Source organism: Saccopteryx bilineata, chromosome 2 (genome assembly GCF_036850765.1).
Source record: "Saccopteryx bilineata isolate mSacBil1 chromosome 2, mSacBil1_pri_phased_curated, whole genome shotgun sequence".
Classification (NCBI taxonomy): domain Eukaryota; kingdom Metazoa; phylum Chordata; class Mammalia; order Chiroptera; family Emballonuridae; genus Saccopteryx; species Saccopteryx bilineata.
Window position 1 is genome coordinate 13242579 of NC_089491.1, and position 21823 is coordinate 13264401.

The window sequence follows — 21823 nt, forward strand, 5'->3', positions numbered from 1 at the left end:
GCCCCGTGCTGCTCCCCATCTGCTGGGAGGAGGGAGGTTTGCGACTCTCAGCAACCTGGAAAGGACAGCCAGGACCATCACGTCTCACACTGTAATTCTCCAGGAAAACCAGAAATTCTTAACTCCCTCCTATTAATTTCTCACACCAGTGGATGAAAATATGCTGCTCTATCCCAGTGAGGATCCAGGAAAACATCACACCCCAAGTCAGCCAACAAGACCGCATTACACTGAAGCAAGAGGGTGTTCACTGATGCATTCTCTATTATTTATTGAGCATGAGTTTGTGCCTGGACCCCCACTAAGGACTGACATTCAGCAGTAAACAAGAAAAGCAAGATCCCAATTCTGTGAGGTTAAATGGTGATGGTCATGGAGGGACAATGTCCACCCCAGGCCGGAGCCACATCACACTGACTCACTGGCAGAAATAGAGGAGGAGCCCGGAAAACTGCTCTCACTTGTTTCTGCCTTAAAGTAACGTGAGACTCCAGGGCTGAGCTGGCCTTGTTGGAGCGTTGTCACACTCCTTCCATGAGCCTACTGGGTCCATTGACCTACAGTTTTAAACTCATGACGCTCTAAAACCGTAGCCTTTTAAAACCACTTGATTCCAGAGGAGCTCTGATACCAGAGTGGTCCACAAACTTTCTTCCTAATGATGCAGAACATTTTGGTGAATATTTGGGTACTGGCCTGAGGACTTTACCTGTGCTTCCTAATCAAATCATAGATCAGAATTTAAAACCACTTCACAACTGCACTAAGAATTTGCATTCTTTCATTTATTTTCACTTTTAAGAAATAGAAACATACATGATACAAATGCTGCAGGCACACAACAGTACAGTAGGGGACAGAATGGCACACACATATGTGTGTCTACGTCAATGTTATATGTGATTTGTTATGTACATCACTTGACATATATGTACTTCCAGGCAAGTGTCCTTTCCATTTTATAGATGTGGAAACTGAGGCCAAAGATTTAGGTAACTTTCCCAGGTCGCATCACAATTTGATGGTGATTCCGCACAAATTTCACACAGCATGATGCCTGGAGTATTTTTCTTTTAGACTTTGCATGTTTAATAAAAGGAACCAAAGGTTTGCAAAATTCTGAGCAATTCAGTTACACTCAGGTCAAGAAAATGATAGACCTGTTTCAAGGAACAGGGAGAAGCTTAGAGTTTGGTTATCTCAGCTATTGGTGCCCCAGAAGGAGGACACCTCAGATAATATTTGAGATCATGGATACAGATCATAATCCCGCAACACACACACACACACCCACACACACACACACAGAGTCATGGACACAGAGTCTCACATGACCCACTAGCACACAGGCAGACCCATCGCCAAGGGCAGAGTCCCAGCCCCTCTGACCTGTGCCCGTCACTGCTGAGTCAGACCCTTCTGCTCCAGACTGCTGCCCGACTCCTCAGGTTTCTTCAGGAGGCCTTAGGTCCGGACAGAGAGAAGAAACATCTGTGGCCCTGGTCCTTCTAGAAACCTTCATTTTCCTCAACCAGCTCCAGGGAAATAAGTCAAGACAACAATTACTAATGAGAGACTGAAACCCAGTCCCCAAGCTTCGGGCTACTTTCTGACTGCCCTTTGGGGAGTTGTGTGTCCCAGAGCCAGAGGGACTGGAGTCCTGGGGGACAGTGTCCCTGATTCCAGTGATGTTCTGGTCTCCTTTCTTCTTAGTCATTGTTTCAGCAGGGACACAGGACTTTTCAAATTTATATTTTGATTGATTTTAAAGTTATTAGAAAAATTGTAAAAATGAAATATCAAATTCCTGGACAGGCTTCACTCTGATATCCTAATGGTTAAGTTAACATTCTACTTTGTTTTCCGTCTGTGTTATATATGTGTAAGTACAGTATGTATATATCAGGCTTCTATTTTCAGCTGATATACCTCAGTGACATTTTGAGAAGGCATATGATATTAATTTTTTCAATCACTATTGTTATTTATTCTTGATCTGTTGGCTAAGGTCGCATCTGCCTGGTTCTCTGTTGTTAAGTTAACATTTTTTTATTTTAAGTTTGTAACTAATAGGGATTATTTGGATATATATATAATTACTATATATCATAAATATGACTTTTCCTTATTAAAATTTTACCCACTTATTTCACGTTCTTTCATGATTCTTATGACAAGATTTTTTGCAAATGTGGTAGCCAAATGGTGATTTTTTTTTAAATCTACAGTTTCTTCTATGTGTATTAGTTGTAATCTCCAGTAAGAAGGAATTTAGCTCTATTCTCGACTCATTTACTTAATGTTTGTTTATGTAGATCATTACGGACTCATGGATTCTCGCTCTATGAGTTATAAACCATCACCATTGTTATTCATTCTGGAGCTTTACGTGTGCTCATTGCTTATAAGGATATTAAATGATCTCAAAGAAGACAACTGGGAGGTATTGATGAAAGAAACATTAAGAAGTGAAAGCTACAAAGTAAGAAACTAAAGGAATATTTTCCCATAGGAGGCAGGTCAGGAGTGGGACAGAAAGAATGGGGTGTGGGCACAGTATAGATGTTGACATAGAACATATACATTTCCATGTATTCATACATTTAAAAACCCATGAGTTTGAATTGAGATCTGTTCTCGTTGGACACCACAGGGTTCTTTCCAGCCCCTCCTTCTCCGTGTGCACAGCACCTTCCCCAGGAGTGGGGCTCCCTCCCTCTCCCTCAGGGTTACTTACTTGCTGAATCTTTGGACACATGCTGAGTTGTTTCAGAATCTTGAATTCATACCACTGTAATGACACACTAACTCAGCTTAAAACTTTGTTGCTAGTTTTTTTTTAATTTTTTTTTTTTTTTTAATTATTTCTCTGAAGCTGAAAACAGGGAGAGACAGTCACACAGACTCCCGCATGTGCCCAACCGGGATCCACCTGGCACGCCCACCAGGGGGCGACGCTCTGTCCACCAGGGGGCGATGCTCTGCCCCTCCGGGGCATCGCTCTGTCGCGACCAGGTCCACTCTAGCGCCTGGGGCAGAGGCCAAGGAGCCATCCCCAGCGCCCGGGCCATCTTTGCTCCAATGGAGCCTTGGCTGCGGGAGGAGAAGAGAGAGACAGAGAGGAAGGAGAGGGGGAGGGGTGGAGAGCAGATGGGCGCCTCTCCTGTGTGCCCTGGCCGAGAATCGAACCCGGGACTTCTGCACGCCAGGCCGACGCTCTACCACTGAGTATAGACAAAATTCTGTGCTCAAAAGTTACTTACGTTACTCATTTTATTTTTCCCCATTACACTAATTATGGTATTGAGTTGAAATATAAAGGTTCATTTGTGTTGTTTTATTCTATTCTGCTTTTTTCACTATCTTTTCTATTTATTTTTAGTAACAAAAGACAACATAGTAAAGAACTATACAAATAATTGTACTCATCTCTGCATTTCTCTGCCTTACCGGTTATAGCTAAGCAATTTCATCAGTTTCTGATTAATTTTCCTGTACCTCTGTTTGCTCAAATGGGCTGACACATGTTTATTTTATTCCCCCTTCATTTTTACTTAGAAATTAACATGCTATAAATGCACTTTTACACATTGCTTTGTTTCCCATTTAGGAATATATCCTGATACTTCTCCAAATGGGTCTATAGATATCTTTGTCCTTATTTTTTTTCACAACTGCAAAATACTCAATTCCATTAATGTTCTGTAGAGTTTTCTTTACATGTCCTAAGATAACATATTGGTGATCAGTGTCCTAAATGCCACTGAATTGTGTACCTCTGATGGCTAAAATGGTAAATTTCATGTTTTCTATATTAAACCACAATTTAAAAATTAAGGAGACAGTAAGAAATAATCACTTCACACAGCACAGAAAAAAATTATAAAATTATAATAATGTATGATTCATACGTTAATAAAAAAGGAATTAAGTAACAAAATATGTATTTCATTAATCAAAAGCGAGAAGAGGGCGAAGCAGGGTAGATCAGTGAATAAAACCTCGCTCAAAGAGACAAGATGGCGCTGGAGTAGGCGGACGTACCAGCATCTACCTCCCAGAACCAATGTGGATTACAAACTAATTTTATGAACTATCAGCTGGAAAAACCAACTTTGGACTAAACTAAAAGGACTCTTCAACCAAGGAACGCTGAAGAAGCCACACAGAGACTGGTAGGAAAAGCGGAGACGCGGAGAGGGCTGCCCAGCTTCTCGGAGCGAACGGCAGCAGGGAGAGACTCGCGTGGCGGGAAGTGAGTTTAGCAGAGGGGGAAGGGTCCTGAGCCCCAGGAACAAAGCCCCAGCCTGCAGCCAAAGAGCCCAGAAGAAGCGTAAGGACAGTATTTAGCTGGAAACAAGTCAGGATACTGTTTGTGAGAGAGTCTGATTTCTCAGACCCAGGATCCTTCTTAAAGGGACCACACAGAACATCTCTCTCACAAACACTCACCCGGGGCTCCTGGAGATGGAGGGAGAGGGGAGAGAACCACAGTAACAGGAAGAGAGTGCAATCTAGGAGGCATAGGGAAAAACATTTTGGGAGATAGCCACCCTAACCCCTGGGACGAGTCAGTCCCCAAAGCTGAAGTGAATATTTCCCCCAGAAACCGCAATACCAGCAAAGGGAAGCAGGAGAGCAGCCAAACAAGCTCCCCCGCAGCATTCAGAGCAGAGTCGCATAGAAGGAGGGAGCTTTCGGGTCTACAGTAGTGAGTCTTAGGGTTCGAGCTGCAACGCCCCCACCCACGCGGCTGAGGGCTCCCCGGAGGGCGGGCAGCAGCGGGAGACAAAAGCGCGGTTCTGCTGGCAGGGGCGGAAGCCGGCTGGCCACCAGTGGGCTCAGGTGTGAGCTCAATCTTGCCTGGCTAGGGAGAAGGGGGCGTGCAAAAGCGGCCAAGCTCAGCTGCCGGCAGCCTGTAATCCAGCCTCCGGGAGAAGGGCGGGAAAACCAGAAAGGGTAGAAACCAGCCCCGGAGCAAGGGCAGAGGAGCACATCCCTGCCCCGCCCGTGCAACCCAGGCTTGCGGTCTGACTTGGTAGCCTGCTCCTCCCGCGAGGGTGGAGCCAAAAACCCAGAAGAGGCGGAGTTCCACTACGAAGCTGAGCTTGGGCACGCAGCCCTGCCTGGCGGTAGAGCCAAGGCTAGCAGCTGTTCCTTGAGTGGGAGCATCCTGCAAAGGCAGGGCGAAAGCTCGGAAACAGGTGGAGACCCGCAGCAGAGCAAAGGTGCTTGCCAGTGCCCTCAGGACAGAGCATAACGTCACACACAGGGGCGGCACAAAGGCCAAGGCCACCAATCCTTGTGCACCCGAGCACGTGATCACAGCCACCCTCGAGAAGATAAAATGCGGAGGCAGAGAAATACAACACAAATAAACCAAGAGAAATCCCCAGAAAAGGACCTAAGTGAATCAGATATAACCAAATTACCAGATGCAGAGTTTAAAATAACGATTGTTAGGATGCTCAAAGATATTAGAACCACCATAGATGGCCATTACGAAAACCTAAATAAAGAGATAACAAATATAAAAAAGGACATTGAAATAATAAAAAAGAATCAGACAGAAATGACAAATACAATATCTGAAATAAAGAATACAATGGAAGGAATTAAAAGCAGGATGGATGAAGCAGAGAACCGAATCAGTGAGTTAGAGGACACAATAAATAAAGGCACGGAAGCAGAGCAGAAAAAAGAAAAGAGACTCAAAAAGTCTGAGGAAACTCTAAGAGAGCTCTGTGACAACATGAAGAGAAAAAACATCCGCATCATAGGGGTTCCTGAAGAAGAAGAGAAAGAACAAGGGATAGAGACTTTGTTCAAACATATTATAGCAGAAAACTTCCCCCAATTAAGGCAGGAAAACATTTCACATGTTCAGGAAGCACAGAGAACTCCATTAAGGAGAAACCCAAAGAAACCAACACCAAGACACATCATAATTAAATTACCAAAGCTAAATGATAAAGAGAAAATATTAAAAGCTTCTAGAGAAAAAAAGACTATCACCTACAAAGGAGCCCCCATAAGGATGACTTCTGACTTCTCAACAGAAACACTTGAGGCCAGAAGGGAATGGCAAGAAATATTCAAAGTAATGCAGAACAAGAACCTACAACCAAGACTACTTTATCCAGCAAGGCTATCATTTAAAATAGAAGGAGAAATAAAAAGCTTTACAGACAAAAAAAAACTCAAGGATTTCACTGGAACCAAACCAAGGCTGCAAGAAATGCTAAGGGACCTCTTGTAAACAGATCAAAGGAAAAAAAAGAATATAGCAAAAGAGAAACAGTTTTAAAGAAAAAAAATGGCAACAAACAATTACATATCAGTAATAACCTTAAATGTTAATGGATTAAATGATCCGATCAAGAGACATAGGGTAGCTGCGTGGATAAGAAAACAGGACCCATACATATGCTGTCTACAAGAGACACACCTTAAATCAAAAGATGCACACAGACTGAAGATAAAAGGATGGAAAAAAATATTTCACGCAAATGGAAATGAAAAAAAAGCTGGGTTAGCAATACTTATATCAGACAAAATGGACTTTGAAACAAAGACCATAGCTAGAGATAAAGAAGGTCACTACATAATGATAAAGGGAGCAATACAAAAGGAAGATATAACCATTATAAATATCTACGCACCTAATATAGGAGCACCTAAATATATAAAGCAGACTTTGATAGACTTAAAGGGCGAGATCAACAGCAACACTATAATAGTAGGAGATTTCAATACCCCATTAACATCATTAGACAGATCCTCAAGAAAGAAAATTAACAAAGAAATAGCAGACTTAAAGGACATATTAGATCAACTCGATTTAATAGATATCTTCAGAACCTTTCACCCTAAAACAGCAGAATATACATTCTTTTCAAGCGCTCATGGTACATTCTCTAGAATAGACCACATGTTAGGGCACAAAAGCGGGCTCAACAAATTTAAGAAGATTGAAATCATATCGAGCACTTTCTCTGATCACAATGGCATTAAACTAGAAATCAACCACAATAGAAAAATTGAAAAACATTCAAACACTTGGAAACTAAATAGCACATTATTAAACAATGAATGGGTTAACATTGAGATCAAAGAAGAAATTTAAAAATTCCTAGAAACAAACGATAATGAGCATACATCAACTCAAAATGTATGGGACACAGCAAAAGCAGTCCTGAGAGGGAAGTTTATAGCATTACAGGCATACCTCAAGAAGCTAGAAAAAGCTCAAATAAACAACTTAACCCTGCATCTAAAAGAACTAGAAAAAGAACAGCAAGTAAAGCCCAGAGCTAGTAGAAGGAAGGAAATAATAAAGATCAGAGCAGAAATAAGTGACATAGAGGCTAAAGAAACAATACAGAGGATCAATGAAACCAGGAGCTGGTTCTTTGAAAAGGTAAACAAGATCGATGAACCTTTAACAAGACTCACCAAGAAAAAAAGAGAGAGGACTCAAATAAATAAAATTAGAAACGAGAGTGGAGAAATAACAACTGACACAACAGAAATACAAAATATTGTAAGAAAATACTATGAAGAACTGTATGCCAAAAAACTAGACAACCTAGATGAAATGGACAATTTCCTTGAATCATATAATCTTCCAAAAATCAATCTGGAAGAATCAGAAAACCTAAACAGACCAATTACAACAAATGAGATTGAAACAGCTATCAAAAAACTCCCAAAAAAGAAAAGTCCTGGGCCTGATGGCTTCACAAGTGAATTCTACCAAATATTCAAAGAAGAACTAACTCCTATCCTTCTCAAGCTATTTCAAAAAATTCAAGAGGAAGGAAGACTTCCAAACTCCTTTTATGAGGCAAGCATAATTCTGATTCCAAAACCAGGCAAAGACAACACAAAAAAAGAAAACTATAGGCCAATATCCCTGATGAACTTAGATGCAAAAATCCTCAACAAAATATTAGCAAACCGGATCCAGCAATATATGGAAAAAATCATACACCATGATCAAGTAGGATTTATTCTTGGGAGGCAAGGCTGGTACAATATTCGCAAATCAATCAATGTGATTCATCACATAAACAAAAGAAAGGAGAAAAACCACATGATAATTTCAATAGATGCAGAAAAAGCATTTGATAAAGTCCAGCACCCATTCATGATCAAAACTCTCAGCAAAGTGGGAATACAGGGAACATACCTCAACATGATAAAGGCCATCTATGACAAACCCACAGCCAACATCATACTCAATGGGCAAAAGTTAAAAGCAATCCCCTTAAGATCAGGAACAAGGCAGGGGTGCCCCCTTTCACCACTCTTATTCAACATAGTTCTGGAAGTCCTAGCCACAGCAATCAGACAAGAAAAAGAAATAAAAGGCATCCAAATTGGAAAAGAAGAAGTAAAACTATCATTATTTGCAGATGACATGATATTGTATATAGAAAACCCTAAAGTCTCAGTCAAAAAACTACTAGACCTGATAAAAGAATTTGGCAAGGTGGCAGGATATAAAATCAATACTCATAAATCAGAGGCATTTTTATACACTAATAATGAACTGTCAGAAAGAGAAATCAGGGAATCAATCCCCTTTACCATTGCAACCAAAAAAATAAAGTACCTAGGAATAAATCTAACCAAGGAGATTAAAGACTTGTACTCGGAAAATTATAAAACATTGATAAAAGAAATCAGGGAAGATACGAATAAGTGGAGGCATATACCGTGCTCATGGTTAGGAAGAATAAACATCATTAAAATGTCTATATTACCCAAAGCAATATATAAATTCAATGCAATACCAATGAAAATACCAATGACTTACTTCAAAGACATAGAACACATATTCCAAAAATTTATATGGAACCAAAAAAGAACACGAATAGCTTCAGCAATCCTGAAAAGGAAGAAAAAAGCGGGAGGTATCACACTTCCAGATATCAAGTTATATTATAAGGCCATTGTACTCAAAACAGCATGGTACTGGCATAAGAACAGGCACATAGATCAATGGAACAGAACAGAGAACTCAGAAATAAACCCACAGCTCTATGGACAACTGGTATTTGACAAAGGAGGTAAGACAATACAATGGAGTAAAGACAGCCTCTTCAACAAATGGTGTTGGGAAAACTGGACAGCTACCTGCAAAAAAATGAAGCTAGACCACCAACTTACACCACTCACAAAAATAAACTCAAAATGGATAAAAGACTTGAATATAAGCCGTGAAACCATAAGCATCTTAGAAGAAAACATAGGCAGTAAGCTCTCTGACATCTGTCGCAGCAATATATTTGCTGATTTGTCTCCACAGGCAAGTGAAATAAAAGACAGGATAAACAAATGGGACTTTATCAAACTAAAAAGCTTCTGCACAGCTAAAGACAATAAGAACAGAATAAAAAGACAAACTACACAATGGGAGAATATATTTGACATAGCGTCTGATAAGGGGTTAATAACCAAAATTTATAAAGAACTTGTAAAACTTAATACCAGGAAAACAAACAATCCAATCCAAAAATGGGCAAAAGAAATGAATAGACACTTCTCCAAAGAGGACACACAGATGGCCAATAGGCATATGAAAAAATGTTCAACATCACTAATGATTGGAGAAATGCAAATTAAAACCACAATGAGATATCACCTCACACCAGTCAGAATGGCGCTCATCAATAAAACAACACAGAATAAGTGCTGGCGAGGATGTGGAGAAAAGGGAACCCTCCTGCACTGCTGGTGGGAATGCAGACTGGTGCAGCCACTGTGGAAAACAATATGGAGATTCCTCAAGAAATTAAAAATCGAACTGCCTTTTGACCCAGCTATACCACTGTTAGGAATATACCCCAAGAACACCATAGCATTGTTTGAAAAGAAGAAATGCACCCCCATGTTTATGGCAGCATTGTTCACAATAGCAAAGATTTGGAAACAGCCCAAGTGTCCATCAGAGGACGAGTGGATTAAAAAGCTTTGGTATATATATACTATGGAATACTACTCAGCCACAAGAAATGATGACATCGGATCTTTTACAACAACATGGATGGGCCTCGATAACATTATACTGAGTGAAAGAAGTAAATCAGAAAAAACTAAGAACTATATGTTTCCACACATAGGTGGGACATAAAGATGAGACTCAAAGACATAAACAACAGTGTGGGGGTTACAGGGTGGGGGGGAGGAGAGGGAGGGGGTTGGGGGAGGGGAGGGGCACAAAGATCATGGCCTTTCAGCATTTGCCATATTCCCCCCTTAATCTATAGACAGACAGCAAATATTTACGTATGGTGTTCCCACTATAAAGACTGCTGTCTTAGGGACAAATGCTGATAAATTACTTCAGCAGTTCCTCCTTCTTCAAAGACTTATATAGAAACATAGATCTCCATGTTTCATAGGACATACTCAAGCTCACTCCATGCTCCCTGGTGCTTTAGCACAAGGGTATGCCCCCCCCCTTTTTTTTTTTTGTATATTTCTGAGGATGGGGATGGGGAGGCAGTCAGACAGACTCCTGCATGTGCCTGACTGGGATCCACCTGGCATGCCTACCGGGGGGAATGCTCTGCCCATCTGGGATGTTGCTCTGTTGCAGCCGGAGCCATTCTGGTGACTGGGGCAGAGGCCATGGGGCCATCTTTAGGGTCCAGGGTGGATTTGCTCCGGTGGAACCTTGGCTGCGGGCGGAAGGAGAGGGGGAGGAATGGAGAGGTAGATGGGCGCTTCTCCTGTGTGCTCTGGCCGGGAATCGAACCCGGGAATCCTGCACACCAGGCCAATGACTCCAACGGGTCTACCATATCATGCTTTTTACTTAAAAAAAAAAAAAATTTACATTTCTTTTGAATGCTGATGAACAGGAGACACCAAATCTTTTTCGCCTGCAAACTACTACCTTCTTTATTAGATCTAGCTAATAACACTGTTTTGTCTTTTTTCCAAATAGCTCCAGATATATGGAAAAGATTTATATAGGCGGAAGGGGATCCTCAAACCCCTCAGCGAGATCTTCTGAGAATGGCTTTTAAGATACCTAGAGGCAGAAAAAGCCCAATAGAGATCAGGGGAACTACCAGCTTTTAGGATACACCCTTAAAGGCTCCAACACCCAAAAGGGTCTCATAGGATGCCATCTGGGTCCTGCTTCAATAGTGGAAAGGAAGGTCATTGAGCTAAAGCCTGCCAGGCTTACACGCCTCTGCTGTGAGGAAACAGGGACACTGGAAGGTGGGCTTCCCCCTCGCTCCTCTAAGGGAGGGTTCAGTCTCTTCCAGCCCTGCTCCAACCACCTATGACCTAACCTTGCCCAGAAAGCTGGGGTTTGCCACTGAAGGCTGAAGGTGCCCAGGGCCGTCGGCCCCATCTACGACACTGTGGACGAGCCTAGGGTATTTCTTCCAAGAAGCAGGTAAACTGATCTCATTTGCACAAGGGCCACTTAACTATGTTTTGCCTGAATAGTCAGGTTTTTTATTCTTCCCTCAAAGATCTCTGTTGTGGGTGTTGATAGTCCTATTTTCTGCTGCTTTGCTTAATATATAGTGTTTCCTTTATCCCTCCTACCTCAATGCCCCACTCATATTTCAGGCTGAGACCTACTCTTAATTTAGAGCTCTCTTTCCTCCTTATGCCAACTTGTATTATGAATTTACCTTTGCCACCCAGCTTAGTGTATCCTAAGGTTCTCTTTACCAGGCCACAGTCACAGAGCTCCAGGGAAAAGCAACCTGGTCTCAACTCTCCAGGCAGAGGAGAACAGAAGCTCCATATCCATGCATGCTGCAAATGGTTTTTTCCAGTCTGCCTGAATCATTACCAGCTAGAAGCAGCGGTCATTGGGACATGGACATGAGCTGCAAAGTATAGAATGGTGACAACAATTCCAGTGCCATGCGGACTTTTCCTGTGGGGAACTTTCCTGGACTCCTGCTCCCTGTGGCGGCTCCTAACAGACTGAACTGTGGTTGGGTTGCATTTTTCGGGGATTTGGCATGGTGATGGGGCCAACTTGGACTTGGGGAACATGTTAAGGACACTACTCATTCATGGATTCTTGCTGTATTGGCCAAGAGTTTGCTTAAAGGTTGTTAATCACTGTAAAAAAAATAGAGGACTGGATAAAGAAGACAGGGCACATATACACCATGGTATATTATTCAGCTAGGAGAAAGGGTGACATCGGATCACTTATAGCGGAATGGTGGAGCCTTGGTAGCATTGTGCGGGGTGAAATGGGTGAATCAGAAAAAAACAGGAACTGCAGGATTCCATACATTGGTGGGACATAAAAGCGAGACTAAGAGGCATGAACAGGAGTGTGCTGGCTATGGGGGGTGGGGGGAGGGAAGGAGGGAGAGGGGAGGGGGAGGGGTACAGAGAGAACTGGATGGAGGGTGGCGGAGGACGATCTCTCTTCGGGTGATGGGTATGCAACAGAACTAAATAACAAGATAACCTGGAAATGTTTTCTTTGAATGTATGTACCCTGATTTATTGATGTCACCCCATTAAAATAAAAATTTATTTATAAAAAAAAAAAAAAAAAAAAACCTCGCTCAGAAAAAAAAAACAAAAAAAAAAAAAAACAGAAAACCTCGCTCAGGCGTGCCAAGGTCACAGGTTCGATCCCGGGTCAGGGCACATGGGAGAAGCAGTCTATCAGTACACAAATAAATAATGCAACAGTGAAGTGGAGCAGCGAGCTGGTGCTTCTCTCTTTCTCTCTCTCTTTCTCTCAAATTGATGGAAAAACTTTTCAAAATAAAAGTGTTTTTAAAATGTTTAGAGAAAAGAAAGAGATTAAAATTTGAAACAGAAGTATCAAATAATAAACATAGTAATATGAAATACATGAATTCAAATATACTAAGATTACTTCAGAAGTCAATAGATAAAATTCTCCTGAAATACAAAAAAATTATTACTATACATTAAAAAAGGAAGACCCAGTGTTACACTGTTCATAACTAACACCTCACAGGTCAAAGGACATAGAAGAGTATAAAGTGATGGAAAAGAAATACCATATAAACACTAACCACAAGAAAGCTGCATCTTGACTGCTATACTCTGCCTCTATCTCAACCCGTATGTGTATCCAATCTATAGATATACCTATAATGTGTCGACACCAATATCAGAATTAGAGGAGGTGCTGAGGTAGGACCCATTGCTAGAAATATTTCCCAATTATAAACTCAGTGGTCTGCTGTTAAATGCATTTTTATAAAGTCTCTTATATTTTAAAAAGTCTTGCTTTGCAACACATGCTAATTTGCATAGTATAATTATTCTTATAGGGCTGATAGCAGTCGACCAACATGATATACTTGTGTGTGATAAGACATGCACACAGCATCTTGAAGACAATGAAAGCCAGTGTGAGAGAATCAGTTAAAAAAATAAAATAGTTAGGCCCTGGCCGGTTGGCTCAGCGGTAGAGCGTCGGCCTGGCGTGAGGGGGACCCGGGTTCGATTCCCGGCCAGGGCACATAGGAGAAGCGCCCATTTGCTTCTCCACCCCCCCCTCCTTCCTCTCTGTCTCTCTCTTCCCCTCCCGCAGCCAAGGCTCCATTGGAGCAAGGATGGCCCGGGCGCTGGGGATGGCTCCTTGGCCTCTGCCCCAGGCGCTAGAGTGGCTCTGGTCGCGGCAGAGCGACGGCCCCGGAGGGGCAGAGCATCGCCCCCTGGTGAGCAGAGCATCGCCCCTGGTGGGCGTGTCGGGTGGATCCTGGTCGGGTGCATGCGAGAGTCTGTCTGACTGGCTCTCCCCGTTTCCAGCTTCAGAAAAAAATAATAAATAAATAAAATAAAATAAAATAAAATAAATAAAAATAAAATAGTTCAAAATTTAACCAGGGAGATTAAAGACTTGTACTCGGAAAATTATAAAATAGTTCACAGGAGGAGGGCAAATCACACTGATAAGTCAGCATGTTCTTAATAGTATAACATATAAAATATATAAGCAAATTTGACACATCTCAAAGGATGAAAATTATAATTGTGCAACATCTTTTGTGTTAGATTTTGCATATATATCTATAATAGATCATGAACAAGCAAAAAATATTAATTAAGAATAAAGAACATTAACAACCCAGGTAAGATACATGATCTTGTTGACATATAAACAACAGTTTATACATGATAAAGAATGCATATTCTAATATGGAGATGTCAACCATACAATACTTTAAGAGATACATCTCATTTTCTCCTGATTACAGTAAGAGGATTTAGTGATTGCCACTTAAAGATGTTAACCCTGTTGACACACATTTCCAAGGCCTGTTTGATATCTCTGTTCCTCAGGCTGTAGATGAAGGGGTTCAGCATGGGGGTAACTACCGTGTACAAGACCGAAGCAATGATGTCCTTGGAATCCCACGAGGAGGAGAAAATGTAAACACTTGCAAGTGTCCCGTAGTATAAGGACACCACAAGAAGATGGGAGCCACAGGTAGAAAAGGCTTTATAGAGTCCCTTAGTGGAGGGGAGCCTCAGGATGATGGTCCCTATTTGAACATATGAGCCCAAAACAATACACAGAGGCAGGAATAAAAGCATTCCTCCCTCGGTGGAGATGACCAGCTCATTGAGGGAGATGTCAGAGCAGCTCAGCTTCAGGACCGCAGTGAGGTCACAGAAGAAGTGGGTGATGGTGCTGTCAGCACAGAAGGACAGTCGAACCAAGAGGAGGTTGTGCAACAGGGCATGAGCACAGGACAAAATCCAGGAGCCAGCCACCAGAAGCACACACAGCCCCTCCCTCATGATGGTGGTGTAGTGTAGAGGGCGACAGATGGCCACGTACCTGTCATATGCCATCACTGCCAGCAGGAAATTGTCTAGACAACCAAAATGTATGAAAAAACACAACTGAGCAATGCATCCCACATAGGAGATGGATCGTTGCTGAGTCCACATGTTCGTGAGCATCTTCGGGACAGTGACAGATGACAGAGAAATGTCAGAGAAGGCCAAGTGGCTGAGGAAGAAGTACATGGGCGTGTGCAGGCGGGAGTCCAGCCTGATGAGCAGGATGATGAGCAGGCTGCCCAGCACCGTGGTCAGGTACATGCCCAGAAACAGGGTGAAGAACCCGCGCTGCTGCCCTGGCCGCATGGGGAGCCCCAGGAGGAGGAACTCGGACACGCTGCTCTGGTTCTCGGGCCCCATGCTGCTCCCCGTCTGCTGGGAGGAAGGAGGTTTGGGACTCTCAGCAACCTGGAAAGGATGCCCAGGACCATCATGTCTCATACTTTAATTTTCTATAACAACCATGTATTTCTAACTCTGCTTTTATTAATTTCTCAAACCTGTGGATATATATACATATCTTTGCTCTACCCTAGTCTGGTTCAGGAATCATTGCACCCAAAGCAGCCAATAGACTTCATTATGTCAGAAGCAAGTGGGCATTCACCTTTGCAAACACCTTTATTAATTAAACATCGAGACTGTGTCTTGAGGCACTAAGGACTGAGATTCAGCAGCGAATAAGAAAAGCAAGGTTCCAATTCTGTGAGGTTAAATGGTGATGGTCACGGAGGGTCAATGTCCACCCCAGGCCGGAGCCACACCACACTGACTCACTGTGGCAGAACTAGAGGATGAGCCCAGACAACTGCTATCAGTTGTTTGTGCCTTAAAGTAACACGAGACTCCAGTGCTGACTTGGTATTCTTAGATCGTTGTCACACTGCTCCTGTGAACTGCCGGGTCCAATGACCTACAGCTATAAACTCATGGACACTCTAGAAATGTGTGGCTGTTAAAAAGCAGGAGTAGTCAACCTTTTTATACCTACCGCCCACTTTTGTATCTCTGTTAGTAGTAAAATTTTCTAACCACGCACTGGTTCCACAGTCATGGTGATTTATCAAGTAGGAAAGTAACTTTACTTTATAAAATTTATAAAGCAGCGTTACAGCAAGTTAACGCATATAATAATAATTACTTACCAAGTACTTTATGTCAGATTTTCGCTAAGTTTGGCTGAATAGATCTTTATAAAACAACTTACTGTAGTTAAATCTCTTTTTATTTATACTTTGGTCGCTCCGCTACCGCCCACCATGAAAGCTGGAACGCCCACTAGTGGGCAGTAGAGACCATGTTGACTACCATTGGTTTAAAGCCACTCGAGGCCAGAAGAGCTGTGTGACCAGAGTAGTCCGCCAACTAAGTTTCATAATAATGCTGACCATCTTGGGGGCCTGAACACTTAGCTGATCACTACGTTAGGGGCTTTATCTGCCTTTGCTAATTAAGTCCAATATCAATCATACTTTCTGAGGCTAAAAATCTTCATAGCTATACTAAGAATGCATGTTCCTTTCCTATCTATCTGTTAAAAATAGGAACATCAGTGATATAATTCCATATGCATATATAAACAATATGTATTGCCATTTTCTGTAGGTCACAAAATATCAAATACTCTTTAATAGAGTCAATAATACTGTAATAACTTTGTATGGTGACAGATAGATTACTAGACATTGTGGTAATACATATACAAATGTTGAAGCACCAGACTGTGTACCCTTGAAACTAACATAATATTGTATGTCGACTCTAATTAATGATAAGTTTAAAGGGAAAACATCAAATGTGGACTACTTCCACAGTGCAGTCTGATGTGCCCGCCTGGTCGGAGCCTGTGCTCCTCCTCCACCCCGGGACTCCCGTCCTTGGGGACTTCAGGGTTTTCCTAGACCCCTACTTAGATAGTTCCCTTCATTTATATCCATCTGTGTTCCAGTTGACAAGAGACCCTTACATTCATTATCATTTATCCAGAAATTACATGATTATTGCTGGCCCGTACTTCATATGGGGCAGGTATCATTTTCTCCAGTTTAGAGACTGAAAACAAAGGCCAATGAGTTAAGCGACCCTCTCAGGTTCGCTACCATCTGGTGGCAGTTCCGCACTCTGACTTCACACACTGTGACACCTAATGTTTCTGTGCCTGGGACCTTAAGTGAAAGGGTTAAAAATCTCTGAGTGATCCCGTCAGACTCAGGTACGTGAAAATCATAGCAGGTCCACTGCCGACACAGGGAGAATTTTGAGTGTAGGTTATCTCAGCCAATAGTGCCCCCAGGAGAGGGCACTGAAGGAAATATCTGGGTCCTAGGGACAAATTGAAGCACCAAACACACACACACACACGCACTCACTCACACACACACTGCTAATTTGAGAATTTCTGTCACCTGTGCCCAAGTTTCCACCCTAAAGGAAGGATCACCAATATGTGGCATGTGGTTCAGGTCATAAACATTTATATACATACATATAAGTCGTAAGCAATACTCAAAGTAAGACATACACAACGCATAATGTACCACTCTCCCACAAACTCACTCACAATGCACATCAACATTCCTGCTCATAACACATCTGGTAAACACTCAACACACCATATATGCATAATTCAGGCACTGTACACATGTCACCAATAACACAAAAGATCCCACACAATTCAAAAATCTCAGAAGAAAAACACACCAACAACACACAAGCACACCCAGCCACACTCACTATAACATCAGCACACCCACTCCTGTTACTGAGGCATGCTCCCGCCCCCTCTGACCCACCCCCTGCTGGGGGAGGACAGTCAGCATGGGGCAGTTCTGCCTATTTGGTCACAGGTGCGGTCATTACACCCTCATCTACACTATGCACGTGTCACATACACATGGTACATACACACTGAGAAAACCAAACAATACACCTGTATGCTGTCACACGAGTGTGTCTCCCACAAACACAGCTGGCACGGGCAGCAGCACACCCTGCAGAGAGAGGTGTGAGCCCTCTCTGACCTTGGTCCCAGTGAAGTTGGCGTCTTCTTGTCCAGCAGCCGAGATGACAATCTCACTCCCTATGCCCAGCTGTGCTGCAGGTGTTTACAGTCACAGGCACGGACCAGGAGTCCCTTGTCACACAGGAGGCTGATCAGGGGTCTGTCTATATGCACTGAAACAGACCCAGATTAGGTTTAACTGTGGAAAAGAGTCAGTCTGTGAAGCAGATACACTGCACACGCACACACATGAAACTACCCAATGATATGCACACCACATATACAATACACACTTGAGAACACAGAGAGATTCACACATGACACATCAGCACACAGGCAGACCCATCGCCAAGGACAGAGTCCCAGCCCCTCTGACCTGTGCCGTCACTGCTGAGTCAGACCCTGCCCTGACTCTCCAGGAGACTCAGTACTCAGACGAGAAGGAGAAACGTGTGTGGTCTCACTGCTTCTACAGATGTTATTGTTTCTTAACCAGCTCCAGGGCGATGAGCAAAAAGATAACTTTTTAATTATCAGTGTGAGGACTGAAACAAAATCCCCAAGCTTCTGGGTCAGGGAGGAGCCACTGCAGGCTAATTGGACTATTTCTTACTGCCCTTTGGGGAGGGAGGTGCGTGTCCGGGAGCCAGAGGGGACTGAAGTCCCAGAGAACAGTGTCACTGAGTCCAGCGATGCCTTTTTTCATGGACATAGTTCCAGCTGGGACAAAGGATATTTTTTCCTTGTTTTCTCTCTTTTTTTTTAATTTATTAAAAAATAAGTGGTTCACCAAACCATACCTGTTTCAAGTGTACAACTCAACATTACCCCATCTACACACATCATGCCCTCCCCAAGCAAAGTCCCTTTGTCCATACTCTGTCCTCCGCCCCCTACCTCCAGCCCCCTTCCCTCGGGTTATGGCCGCCCTGTTGGCTGTATCTATGTGGTATGTATATGTTTTTGGCTAAGCCAGTCACCTTCTTTGATCCAGTCCTCTCTTCCCCCTCCCCTCTGACAGCTGTTTGTCTGTTTCCTGTGTCCATGCCCCATTTCTATTTTGTTCCTCAGTTTATGGTCTTCATGAGATTCCATATATAAGTGAGGTCATATGGCATTTGTCTTTCTCTGCCTGGCTCACTGTACTTAACATAAAAATCTCCAGGTCCATCCATGCTGTCACAAAAGAATTCCTTCATTTTTACAGCTAAGTAGTATTCCGCTGTGTAAATGTATCACAGCTTTTTTATCCACTCATCTACTAATGGATATTTGGGTTGCTTCCAAATCTTGGCTATTGTAAATAATGCTGCAATGAACATAAGGGGGCATGTATTCTTTTGAATTGGTGTTTGGGCTTTCTTCGGATCTAGTCCCAGAAATGGAATTGCTGGGTCATAAGACAGTTCCATTTTTAAGTTTTTGAGGTAACTCTATACTGTTTTCCACGGGGCTGCACCAATCTTCATTCCCACCAACAGTGCACGAGGGTTCCCTTTTCTCCACGCCCTCACCAACACTTGCTGCTTGTTGATTTATTGATGATAACCATTCTGGCAGGCGTGAGGTGATATCTCATTGTAACTTTAATTTGTATCTCTCTGATGATTAGTGACGCTGAGCATTTTTTCACATGTCTATTGGCCATCTGTGTGTCTTCTTTGGAGAAGTATTTATTCAGGTCATTTTTCCATTTCTTAATGGGATTGTTTGTGTTTTTTGGTGTTGAGGTTTATGAGTTCCTTGTAAATTTTTGATATTGAGCTGCTTGTGAAAGTTATTGCATCCTGGATCCTGCAGTGACATTTTCCGAATCTGTCCACTGGGAGTGTTGACTCTGGGCCTTTTGGGAGGGACTCTGGTGCAGGCCCATGTCAGATACTGCCTGTGCCTGGCCCTTGGCAATCAATTCGATCTACAATCTGTGGCTGCCTCTGCTGGGCTTAGATTCACGTGGGGAAAACCAAGGTGCACACTGAGGCTGGCTTTTATCAGCGCCAGGCCCTGGAAGAGGTCAGCAAATGTCCCCGGACACCCCTAGATCCACTCTGGCTGCCTCCACCTGCCAGCTGCCTGTTTGTCTCAGTCACTGAGAGGGGTCTGGCAGAGTTGGGAGCATGTAGCTAGTGGGTTTCCTCTGAGAGGAGGTACCAATCAGGCTTTATGGAAGGTGGTGGGTGTGGCCCCTGACCCAGAGCCACACAACTCAGTCTGACCCGGGTTTTGCCCTGACCTCAGCAAGACAGGCCACTTGGAGTCAGGCAGGTTGGGTCTGTGGGAAGCTGGGTGAGCAGTTTTATCAGATGTCTTGTGAGGGCAAAGCACGGTCAGGTTCAAGAGAAAGTGAGGGAGTAGCCTCTGCCTCACAGCCAGACAGCTGAGTCACTGACACCCCCTGAGTCTCTCTGGACCTCTACACCCTGGCCAGGGCAGCTGACTCCTCAGCAGGGCCTAAGCTCTGCAGGGTGGGACAAGAGGGAGTCCAGAGGGTGGGCCATCGCTTTCCCCCAGGCTAATGTCACATGGAGGAGACTGCTCCACCCAAGAAAGATGGAGTCTGTGGTATTGGAGAGTGACTCAGCACTGGGGTCCTGGCGACTGTTCCCCCACCGTGTCTCTCCCCAGAGCCACAAACCTCAGACTCTCCTCAGGGGACTGTAGCCCACTCTCCCCTCCCAACTCTGAAGCCCGGGAGGAGTGGCTACAAATGAAATTTTGTGCATTGCCTTCTTAAGAAGGTGCCTGTGTCTCTAGCCGTCTCTCCTTGGTGGACGGAAACCATGGTGCTTTTCACAACTGAATGTTATGCGGGTGCCTCTTCCAGGCTCTGGTGCTCTGGGCTGGGGATACCCAGCTTGGGGTTTAGACCCCACACTTCTTAGGGGGGACCCTTCTGCTGCTGAGACAACGCTCAGAAACCTCAGCTGCCACCCATAGCAACTGCCGGCCGTTCTCATGTCTCTGCCCTTCCTGCCAATCTCAATGTGGCTTCTTCTGTGAACTCTTAGTTCTAAGACTCCTCTTTAGCTTGTCTTCAGTTGGATATTAGGAATGATTGATCTTTCATTTAGTTGTGTTTCCAGTTTGGTCCTAGGAAGAAGTGAGTATAGCTTTTACCTACTGCGCCACCACCTTGATCTCTACTGTCCCGTGTTTGCTCTATTATTACGTAGGTACGCCTATGTCTGAGACTCAGGGTATAGTTCTATGACAGGTGTGCCGCAGCGTATATTACCATAAGGTGGCTGATTGCAATTTTTCTAATTACTGGAGATTTTAACCTTGGCCAGTTAAGGTGGTATCTGCTAGCTTTCTCTACTATAAAGTTACCATTTAAAAAAAAAAAAAAATATATATATATATATATAAAATCTATATATATATATAGATTTTAGAGAGAGAAGAAGGGAGAGAGAAGAAGACAGAAACTTTGATCTATTCCCTGTATGTGCCCTGAATGGGGATCAAATCTGCAACCTTTGCTTATTGGGATGATGCTTTAACCAACCAAGCTATCAGGCCAGGGCTAAAGTTTACTATTTTTATCTTTGAAATTAATAACTAGAACTTAGGTAGATATCAAGAGGCTATAAAAACATCCTATTTCTCCTTAAAATTTCTTTTTTTTTTTTTTTTTTTTTTGTATTTTTCTGAAGCTGGAAACGGGGAGAGACAGTCAGACAGACTCCCGCATGCGCCCGACCGGGATCCACCCGGCACGCCCACCAGGGGCAAAGCTCTGCCCACCAGGGGGTGATGCTCTGCCCCTCCAGGGCATTGCTCTGCCACGACCAGAGCCACTCTAGTGCCTGGGGCAGAGGCCAAGGAGCCATCCCCAGCGCCCGGGCCATCTTTGCTCCAATGGAGCCTTGCTGCGGGAGGGGAACAGAGAGACAGAGAGGAAGGGGGGGGGGGGGTGGAGAAGCAAATGGGTGCTTCTCCTATGTGCCCTGGCCGGGAATCAAACCCGGGTCCCCCGCACGCCAGGCC

The 21823-nt window shown here is 43.4% G+C and overlaps 1 protein-coding gene across 1 annotated transcript; it reads right to left on the reverse strand.

The window, feature by feature from the left end:
* Positions 1 to 14220: 14220 nt before the first annotated feature.
* Positions 14221 to 15207, reverse strand: LOC136322166 (olfactory receptor 1J4-like). Its single transcript, XM_066254322.1, has one exon. It carries the CDS (start codon positions 15190 to 15192, stop codon positions 14221 to 14223), a length of 972 nt encoding a protein of 323 aa, XP_066110419.1. The 5' UTR covers positions 15193 to 15207.
* Between the last annotated feature and the right edge of the window lie 6616 nt (positions 15208 to 21823).

Coding starts and splice junctions, on each gene's coding strand:
- LOC136322166 (XM_066254322.1), bottom strand. CDS start 15,192: ATGGGGCCCGAGAACCAGAGCAGCGTGTCCGAGTTCCTCCTCCTGGGG.